Here is an 11,669-nt window from a genome sequence, read left to right on the forward strand (position 1 = left end):
TTGTCGTTTACACATGTTTAACTGACTTGAAATCACCACAGATAATAATTGCGACTAAATTCAAAGAGAATTGGTTGATCCAAGAATGTAAACGCTTAAAAAATGTATTCTTTCTTTATCATTGTTTGGCACATATACATGAACCAATGTAAAAATCATTTCTTTGTATTTGATATTGATTAACAACCGTCTGCCATCAAGAGCGAGATGGTGATTTATGATTTCAAAGTCAATGTTTTTGTTTCAATAATATTGAAACACCCCGACTATATACTGAGTTTGAGAAGCAATGAAGTTGTTGACCAAACCATCGAGAATTGTATTTTGATTCATTTTCCTTCACAAAAAGGGTATCTTGTAAAAATATGAATTCAAAGTCAGCATCCTTTAACCAGTCAAAAACTATTACCCTTTTCTTGTAAGTATCTAACCCTCTAACATTCATTAAATAAAACGATAAGGATTTGTGGTTCATGAGTTATAGTCTTCTTTGTTTTGTGGGTTTTTTTTGTTGTTGTTCGGGTTTTTTTCCATATCGTTTTCCATCTTTTTTTCCTTTTCGAATATCCTGAATAAATTTGTCCAAATTTGTTTGATTTTCCTCACTCTGTGCGCCTCTCCTAGGAACGTAGGCACTCCAAAGCGTACTCGTATACTTCAGGGACACTTTTTTCATTATTTGACCAAGAATGTTTATCTAGGCCATTTTGCGTGATCGGTGTTAACAGTCGCCTTGGAGTTAAGACCAGTACCCCAGTATGTGTCAATTGTTGAATGTGCGAATAATGCACTCTCACTGGAATCATCGAATTGCTCACGTAACTTCGGTGCTTGTTCTGCTTTGGCTGCAACTATTTCCTCCATGACCTCTTACTTCTGGGCATCCCACCCTTCTGGATTCTTAATCGTGTGTCCAAGTCGTTTAGTTTCCAGTGCGGTGTTAGCATTTCTAACCTTTTCAGCAGCATCTATGTTGCCTGCACGAAGAGCCTTGGTGAGTTGGTAGGCATGCTCTGCTGTTTTGTGTGATTCACCAAAAACTTTAAACTCACTCTCGTAAACGTTGGAAAGCGGGCTATCTTTACCTTAAAAGGCTACAACATCACTAGGGTGAGCGAAATGCTGATATTCTGGCGACCCTGGTTCGTGTCCTTTCTGCCGGCAATCTTTGCATACACTCTTGCTAGAGCAATTTCGAGCTGTGTGACCATTGTTCCAACAATTTCGGAGACACTTTTGACTTGCCCAAAGTGAAATAGCCGGCATTTTAAGCCTGCACTCTTGACATACCTTGGAAAAGTTTTGGTGTTGTCCAGCGGTGCTATATATATATATATATATGAATCGGTTGCCATTGACGATTTATAGTTGGGTTTCTTATTTTCTCATACTTAAGATCACTCTTGAGAGTAACATTAAAATTGTTTAGCATTTCGTAAATTGCAGTGTCATCGATAGACAGGGGAAGATCACTAATAGTTACCTTGAGAACCGGATCTTTCGGACCTTAAGCAACCGTAGAATATGGATTAGAGTCATGATATACTTGCACAGAAATGTTACGAAAGTCAAATCCCTCAACAAGGAGAAGCGATCGGCTATCGTTACACCTGAAGTATAATCGCCATAAATCCCTGTCTAAATGTATACCATGAATTCCATCACCCACTTTTTCATGAATGGCTTCATATAATTCGTAATCAGTGATTCTGTCATCGAATTCTGACTGTAGCTGTTTGTTTTTCACGTACACATGTTTTATCATCGGTAACTCCATTTGGAGAGACGTATTCTTGTAGAACACACGGCACACTACGCAGAGTCACAAAGCTGAGAAGAACTCACCTGGGTGAGATTTAACTCGCGTCGATGAATGCAAAGACACACAAATAACTTCTCGAAAATAAGTTGAATGTTGAAAGTAATTGAGAAAATCCAAACACAAATTGAAACAGTAACATAAGCACCAAATCCAACGCAAACTTGTCAAAAATGCGGAGCAGATGAAAACACGTCTGTGTACCTGCCTCTTGGTAATTAATTTTACGATATTTACTAATCAAGTCAGATTCTATTATAGCTTACGGACTTCACGTCACATATGAAACAATATGAAAGGTGCAAGCATTAACTCTGGAGCAAGCGCTTTGGAGTTTATTGGCAAAATTTGTTAATTTATAAGTACAGATTACACTTCACCTACATGTACATCTGGTGAAATCTCAATATGATTTCGAAGATTGATTGTATCTTGCTTAACGTCTCGCTCGAGAATTTTTGACTCATATAGAGACGTCACCAAGACCGGTGAAGGGCCTATGCTCTGCGCTTACGGCCATTGAGCAGTGAGGGTTCTTTAGCGTGCCACACATTGTGACACGGTACATCCGTTTTAAGGTCATCTCCGAGGACCCGTGACATTCACATCTAATGCTGAGCGTTTGGCGATGAAACTATCACTACCTGTTTTAGCGACTTCAAGTAATTCCACCCTCCTGTGATATCAGATTTTGCAAAATCAATGATTTATTTAGATTTGTGCATAAATAAGGAATAGTGGAAAGAGTTCAAAATCTTGATAAATTCGTTGATACTTTTACGACCGGCAACTACCTCATCTCAATGTCATCTATGAAACGTAACCATCTAAGGGTTTAACTGGGGAATAATTTAGGAGGCTGTATTCCAGTCTCCCCATAAAAATGGTGGCATAAGATGGTGCCATTTTAGTTTCCATAACCGTGCCACTGATTTGCGGGTAGTTTCACCGTTCTTGTGGGAGAAATGTTTCTCACCATCTCCGAGGACCCGTGACATTCACACCTTATGCCGAACATTTGGCGATGGAACTGTCACTATAACTACTTACAACCAATATAAAATTATGATAATCATAATATGGATAACAGACCACCCATTATATTTCAATATTGTTTAAAAATACTTTATATTCTGTACGAAGTTTGGAGACATTGTTTTTGCTCGGTTCTTCTTCCGCTACTTTCTCGCGCCTAAAACTGTCTGACACTGTTTTCCGTAACCAGTTGATGAAAGTAATAGATATTCAAATATATGATAGGCAAATGTATCTAGATATGCAGAAATGTTTCTGTTTTCAGATTGACGGGGATTAGGGTACATTGGGGGGGGGGGGGATAAAATGGGTTGGGGTTTAACTTAGAACTCTTTGGGGAAAATAATTACAAAATTCAACAGATATAACTTGACAGATATGAGTCTTAGAAAATGTAAAGAAATTGGCAGGACCTACCAATTCGTAACAAAGTCAAGCGACTCCAGTGACCTTGACCTCTGACCATAAAAACTGGTATAACTTTAAAACCGGGACTAATAGTGACATGGAATCTTCAGAAATGAAAGGAAAATAACAGGACTTACAAATTATTATCAAGGTCAAGTGACTCCAATGACCTAGACCTCTGACCTTGAATATACAGGCTCATATAATTTTAGATCTGGAATCGATAGAGACATTGGATCTTCGGAATTGGCAAGAGGATGATAAGATCTACATACTAATATCAAGGTCAAGTGAGTCCAGTGACCTTGACTTCTGTCCTTAAATCATAAACTTAGTATTACTTGAGAACAAGGTCTGATAATGAGATGGGATCTTCAGAAATAATAAAAGGATGATGGGATCTATAATTTGTTACTAAGGTCGAAGGACTCCAGTAATCTTGACCTTGAACATTATCTGGTATAACTTTATAACTGGGACTAATAGAGACATGGAATCTTCAGAAATGATGAGAAGATGTTAGGATCAAGGTCAAGTGACACCAGTTAATTGTGATTTTCTGAAAAATTTCAAAATCAAAGTCTTCATCTACATTTTTAAATGAAGTTAAAATTGGCATGGGTTTTTGTCAAGCGAGGAAAATTGTAGTACTCAGAAAAGGCCACATTTATACAACAAGAACTTCGTTTGGGAGACTTTATAATCGGTAGATTATAATCATATCTTGTTGATAATAATTATAATCATATCTTGTTAAAAGTGACTTCTGATTACTTAAGTTTGCTCACTCATTCCGCCATAATATACTAGTGTTACAATGCAATTAATACGTGGCAAGTCTTAATAAATATATCAAAGCCATATAATTTCAAGAAGCACATCTACATGTAGTTGCTATACATGGTATTTTACTATCCCAATTTTCTAAAGATTTTGATGTATTTTAAAGGGAGGGGCATTATCCTCTGAGAAGTTTGATAAGGCATTTTGACAACAACAATACCCTCTAGGAGGATGTTTTTGTAATTTACGAATGTTTTTCATTAAATGCACGTATCTATTGTGCAAAAAAAAAAAAAAAACCAATTGTACTTAAGCTGCAAACAACCTTTACTTCCAGCGCTATTTTTTCAAGCGCGTAAATGACCTATGTATCGAAATCGATGTACCACAGCAGGTGTGGCACGATAGAGATCCCTCCCAGCTCAAAGGCCGTAAACGCTGAGCATAGGCCTAAATTTTGCAGCCATTCACTGGCAATGGTGACTCTCCATATGAGTGGAAAATTCTTGAGAGGGACGTTAAGCAATATAAAAGCAAGCGCGTCGAAGTCGATATACCGGTGTATTATAGGAGAATGACAGCTATACAAGAAAACAATGTTGCTTCTTGCAATTGATGCCCGAAGATATAAAAGAACTTTTTGTTAATAGGAATATGCTGGAAGATATCTTTAAAAATTTACCATGAAAACACAAGTAATACACAAAGTCTGATCAGAAAAAACTTTCACTAAGGTATGTGTCAGGTTACATAAAAAGTACAAGGATAGTTTACATCGGCTTTGTCGGTGATCACATGCATTTTAGCTCACATGAGCTGAAAGATTCTGATCCCCTTTGTCCGGCGTCAGTCTGTCTGTAAACTTTTAACATTTCGACTTCTCCACAATCACAGAGCTAATTTCCGCCCAACATGCTGAAGTAGTCGGTTGGTTGTATATTGTTTAAGGTCCCACTCGAGAATTTTTCACTCATGGAGACGTCACTGACCATTGCCGGTGAAGGGCTGCAAAATTTAGGCTTATGCTCGGCTCCTTCGGCTTTTCAGCAAGGATGGATCTTTATCTTGCCACACCTGCTGTTACACGTGGCCTCCGTTTTCGCGGTCTCATTCGAAGGACCGCCCCATTTGATCGCCTCTTGCGACAAACAAAGGGTACTGAGGACCTATTCTAACACGGATCCCCATGGGAGGGTGTTGATGGATTCTCGTGCTTTTATATATATATATATATATATATATATATATATATATATATATATATCCACACTAAGGCTACATACTCCCATTTGTACCTTATAGTCTAGTCTGTCAAAATTTAAGCAAAACCTGAAAGTAATTGCTACAAAGCTAATTACATGTGTACTTGAAATGAAGATATTTATATGTATTTATTTCTAACTTAAAGCTGGTTAATAGTTCAATCTGACTTAAGTACAGACCTATATAGGTCTGTATTTTGGTCAGACTGGTTAATAGTTTTACGTGCTAATTTACTAGAGTACTTTTTAATTTAAAGGACTGTGTGCCAATTCTATTTTCTTATGCATTGTACGCACTTTTCATGGCAGATTAATTCATCAGTTCACTAAGTCCATTATTCTATACTCTTGGGGATCTGGGTTAGAGTAGGTCCTCAGTACTCTTTGCTTGTTGTAAGAGGTGATTAAATGGGGCGGTACTTCGGATGAGACCGCAAAAAGTGAGGTCCCGTATCACAGGAGGTGTGGCACGATAAAGATCCCTTCCTGCTGAATTGCCGTAAGCACCGAGCATAGGTCTAAATTTTCCGGGTGTTGCTAAAACGCGGAACAAAAAACGAAACGGAAAATATTGTATGCAATCATGTTATGAGGAGGTAAGCATTTTGCAATAGGTTTACCATTAACATGGGAAGCAGAAATTACAGAGAGAGCGGGAAGTCATCCACAGAATTCACCGTTTCATATACTCTATGCAAGGTGAAGATAACGAACAGTTATCAATCCCATAACTCCTACAAGCAATACAAAATAGATAGTTGGGCAAACACGGACCCCCGGACACACCAGAGGTGGGACCAGGTGCCCAGGAGGAGTAAGCATCCCCTGTTGACCGGTCACACCCGCCGTGAGCCCCATATCCCGATCAGGCAAACGGAGCCACCTGCAGTCAAATCAGTGCGCCAAGAACGGCTCAACAACCGGTATGAAACACGTCAGACAGCACTTGACCCAATGCGAGGTTGTATTGACGAACTAGATCGTTATAACGACCATAGAATTTGCGAAATGCTGACTTCAATCTATACTAATGCATATATATTTTAAAATCATCAATATTAATAAAGAGAAAAAAAAGAAATTGATCATACTGAAAAAGACTTGAATTTTCAAATTTTATATCCAATAAATGAACACCCCCCCCCCCTCAAACAAATTCCATTGTAAATTCACAATTTTCCCCAAACACAGCCTTCCTAAAGCGAACTTGCTTTTATTCTTAATTTCGTTCTACACCTGTTATATTACATGTATGTATGTATGTATGTATGTATGATTGTATCACATCAAATTTTAAAGCGAACGAGTCCGGTGTGTATAAAAGGTTTGCCTCATTTGGGATGAATTATGTTAAAGTTCCTACATTTGCCTAAGGTGAAGTTAACGATCCATAGTACGAGAAATTAATAGATATGAAATAGCTAAAAGACTAACAGACAATGTATGCTTGAATGGAATTATCTCATTGTTAATCTCAATATTAAGATACAAGTATTTAGTTTAGAATTAAATTGTTAGAAGTCCTCCCTATTTAGGATTGGAGTGCTGCGGTCACTAAGCTTCTGTTACTTAAACATCTCTGTTAGTTAAAAAAAATATATATATCACACACAAGATGTTTAACTTGCTGGTCATGAATTGTCGTTGTTATATACATAACACACTTCTTGTTGTAAGTACACACATTATGTATTATGTAAATGTGCGTTGATGACGTTTTGCTACAGGGGGAGGGGGCATATAAAGTACGTGTGTTTTATTCCTTTCTCTACCCATAGGTGTCGCTGCTCATTAACACATCTGTCAATGCTGACATTTCATAAGTCTTGTAAAACGCTTTATTAATTCTTATACAAACGTTTAACTTCGCTTAATTTATGATGCAGAATTTTAAGTTAAAATTGTTTTACCGCTTGTAAACCCATAGGTGTCGCTGCTCATTAACACATCTGTCAATGCTGACATTTCATAAGTCTTGTAAAACGCTTTATTAATTCTTATACAAACGTTTAACTTCGCTTAATTTATGATGCAGAATTTTAAGTTAAAATTGTTTTACCGCTTGTAAAACAATTCCCAAAATTTTAATTTTAAACATAGCAAAGTATTTCTTCTGATTTTTTGTGTTATCTTTGCTACATTAATCATTCTAATTCTTAACTTCTGCTCCGTTTTCCCATCTGCGTTTAAGCAACACCCAATTTTTGCAGTCCTTCACCGGCGATTGTAACGACCCCATATGAGTGAAAGACTCGAGAGAGGGACGTCAAACAATATTCAATCAATATTTGATCAGTTATCAAGTCTTTGAGACTCGATATCCTCCTGTCCAAGACATGATCAATGCGGGTATGCCTAATTCTAGACTGTTTATCTTTTGTTTCATGAAGTGGTCACCTTGTTTACTTTCTGTTCTCTTGTAGACCTTTTTACAAGTGCTTAATAAGGAATCTTTCTGATGACAAGATGATTTATGCAATGATGACCATCATTAATTAACTCGTCCTCGTTTGAGAATAATTATGTCACACATTATCTCTTCGTGTTTTGTGGATCAGTCCATATATTGGACGAATAATCGCCTCTTAAACAACTTTAAGTTATTGATTAGCAAGCCAAAAGCAATACACGTGTAATTTGTAGTGTATATACATTTACATTTCCCAATGCATTCCCTTATATGGCAATACTAGGGGAATAGACATTCAATTCCGTAATAACATAAAGGCAGTCACGTGATCAGTCTTTTTTGTGTAAGAATACAATCACCGCTTCAAAAGTCAGGTACGTTCACCGGGCTTCTTGCTTACGCAATATAGTAGCGGATTTAGAGAACTTTTCGCCACAAATTCAAAAAATAAGAAATTGTGTGACTAAATTTCCAGATTGGCACCCAAAATGACTGTCAGGAGTATTTTGGCTAATACTTGACTTTCACATGCGCCTTCCCTTTTTCGAAAATCCTGGATCCGCCACTGCAATGACGTTATAATAGAAACGAGAATAAAACCAAAACAAAAACAAAAAACGTATCAGAATATTGATAAATAGTATTTTTTAAGTCTCGTTCAACCAGACACTCGGCTGTCTCTGCAAATCTCCGACGCGATCTACGGAGAAAGCAGGGCGTCTGGTTGCACGAGACTTAAGTTGGGTTTTTTGTTGTTGTAAACAACCAAGAATTTCATCAATTAATAAAACAGAAACATTAAGCATACAGTTCAAATGTTTCATTTTGAATACCGTCTGCAACTAAGACTGAACTGCAACATGACGAATTCATAAGAGGAAACAAAGAAATGGAGGCAGAGTTTTAGGACTGTTTACTTTATGATGATGATAACATGTTGTTTCCGGGCAACAGCCATGACTCGGCGTGAGCAAGGCTGGTTTCTATGCTCGAAAATTAAGTTCATGTCAGGGTACCGCTGCGAGTCTTCATTAAAGTCCTACAGCAGAAATCTTTCAAGTGAGTGAACTAAACCTCTCTGTCAGTTCGTTTTTTACCACACACTGGAGGTAAAATAAAAAGCATACCCCTCCTAGGCACCTGATTCCACCTCTGGTGTGTCCAGGGGTCCGTGTTTGCCCAACTATCTATTTTGTATTGCTTTTAGGAGTTATGGGATTGATCGCTGTTCGTTATCTTCACCTTAACGTTAACTTGATCCATCTATCCTCCGTCAATTCTCTCCTCTGAATTTCTGTCGAAATCTCTGTTCAACAAATGCGTTTTCAATTTCAAGTAGGCATTGTGTAGCGATATACGTGAGTGGATCAAAGGATGTAAAACTTATACGGTACCAATTTTGATGCACCAGATGCGCATTTCGACAAATAATGTCTCTTCAGTGATGCTCAAGCCGAAATTTTGGAAATTCGAAATAACAATAAACTTGTAAGAGCTAAAAGGAAAACTAGAGTGCCAAATTCAGGATCTAATTTTAATTAGATTGTTTCTAAAATATTCTTGTATTTCTTGTAATTTTATATAGCGTAAGGTAAGGCTTAACTCTCTTCATTTCCAGTTGTTCAGGGTGTACATGTCTGGTGTAGTGCGTGGTTTTGTAAAGATGAAGTAATTAAGATTGTCAATATTCATTATCGAGTTTACCATGTAGTATATAAGTATATGATTGTATCTGTTTCGTAATCGACTTGTCAGTTTCAGTAAGTCAGGTACATCTTAGACATTAGGCTTGGGGGGAAATTGTCTTGTATATTTTTGGGTAAAAAATATTGGGTTTTAAAAAGATTTCCAAAATTATTGACATTTTTTTTTTTGGAGGTCTGAAAAAAAAATTAACAATGGCACTTTCTATTTTCAGGTATTCTGGAGACTTCATTATTCCGTCCCGGAGATATGTCTCGGGACACCAACGGTACAACCTCTGTCATTAATGAGGACTTCAAAGAGTTCTACGAGCAGGCCAGGTTTATCACGGGACTCATCCTGTATCCCATTTTCTGTGTCTTGGGGCTAATTGGAAATGGCCTAGGTATAGCTGTTATGCTCCAGAAACAGATGAGATCGTCGACAAACGTGTATCTTCTTGCTTTGGCGATATCTGATGGGATCAAAATCATTTGCGACGCACTGTATTTTCTTGTGGTGCTCTTTTTAGAAATAGATCCGAAGACCGGGAACCGCCTGTACATATTTTTGTACCCATACGCGCACTATGTTTTCAATGCATCTCTTTGTATATCGGCATGGCTCACAGTGGCGGTGGCAGTAGAAAGGTACGTGTACGTGTGTCACGTTCACAGAGTTCGAACCTACTGCACCTTGTCTCGAGCCAGAGCGATATCCTTCAGTGTGTTCATCATCATGAGCTTAGCTTCCATTCCATATGCCTTGCGATACAAAACTGTTGAGAGCGAAAACAACTCCACCTCCTGGACCAGTTACGACCTAAGCCTTACCGACTTATGGGCGGATTCAAAATTTGCTTCCATCTTTACATGGACACAGTATTTTATCAGAATTATCATTCCACTCACATTGTTGATTGTACTCAATATATTCATAATGTACGGAATTCGAAAATGCCGCATCGGAAGAAAAAATCACAGGATAACGGTCATGTTGATTGTCGTCATCATTGTTTTTATCATATGCATTATCCCGGATGCCATAATGTCGACCTTCTTGGGTTTTGGGTACTACGAGGAGGACTATCTCGCACGAGCTATTCGGGAAATCACCGATTTGTTTTTGCTTATCAACACGACCATTAACTTTGTGATATACTGCGCCTTTAACACAATTTTTTGGAGAAATTTCCAATCTCTGTTTTGCTCTTGTTGTATTTCCAAAGGAACATTGCTGGAAAATTCACATATGAGACAACTTTCACTGTGTGGTCGGGAACATTCGAAAAGAACACTCATACGTGCACGTGTTGTTCAGGAGGAGAGGCTCCTCCCGGAGCCAGCTGCAATTTGAATAAAAATCCATTGTACATCATGTAGATGCTATTTTGACTGATCTACAATGATACTCAGAAAAGGAATTCTAAGGTGTTCTGTTGTTTGTGCCACCTTGTTTACTGTCACGTCTCGATTACCCGGTAATGTGTTTTCAGCCAGTGTGGTTAGATTCCACAAAAATGTTTTCACAGCGATTCATTGTCAAAGTGCACTTATTATTGAAATATAGATATGTTTTGAAACTATAATTACATGTATTTGTTCTGATTTATATATCATATGAGTCGTATGTATGTGTGTAGGACTCCAAAGTGCGATGGTTTGCGCCACAACCTGATGCCCTGATGTTACACGCCACATTGCGATGGTCCACTCATGCGTCAAGTGCGATGGTGTGAGACGAGTGTGCCAAAGTGTGAAGGTGTGTCACGCCATAGTGCAATGGCTCACAACAATGCGCCAAAGTGCGATGGTGTGACACGCCGAAGTCCGTTAGTTTGCAAAATTAAATGGATACAGTATTAAGATACAAACTGTACTAATGCAAAAAAAAAAAAAACTGAGCCGAGAATACAGAGAGAAAGGTGATAACTTATTGAATTACCAATTCGTTGTCGTATTATTGTTTACAAACTCGAAATCACACAGAACGTTTTGCGTTATTGCATACCCCCTCCGGAATTTAGTAATAAATGATCGTGAATCCAATCAAGCCTGTTTGAGCGAAACAGATCTTTCGACAGAAAATGCACTTTGCTGTTCTCACTGTGTCTTGCCCTTGGTATTGTAACGTCACCGGAACACTAACGCACTGGATTATCACTCCTTGAAATAATGTAAATAATTACTAAAGAACGAAAACACACAAGTCTTGTATTTTAAACGAATAACAAGTTTATTCTGAACACAGATTTATTCAGTTTTATAAA

The 11,669-nt window shown here is 37.8% G+C and overlaps 1 protein-coding gene across 3 annotated transcripts in view; it reads left to right on the plus strand.

Moving 5' to 3' along the window:
• The window catches only part of LOC125645694 (sex peptide receptor-like), a 103,689-nt gene extending 92,694 nt beyond the window's left edge, over window positions 1–10,995 (plus strand). For all 3 annotated transcript variants that reach the window (XM_048871469.2, XM_056140934.1, XM_048871470.2), the window contains one exon: window positions 9,636–10,995. In XM_048871469.2, coding sequence (XP_048727426.1) covers window positions 9,636–10,756 — 1,121 coding nt within the window. In that variant the 3' untranslated portion in view covers window positions 10,757–10,995. The remainder of the gene's footprint in view (window positions 1–9,635) is intronic.
• Window positions 10,996–11,669: the final 674 nt, after the last annotated feature.

This window comes from Ostrea edulis, chromosome 6 (assembly GCF_947568905.1).
Source record: "Ostrea edulis chromosome 6, xbOstEdul1.1, whole genome shotgun sequence".
In the NCBI taxonomy this organism is placed as follows: domain Eukaryota; kingdom Metazoa; phylum Mollusca; class Bivalvia; order Ostreida; family Ostreidae; genus Ostrea; species Ostrea edulis.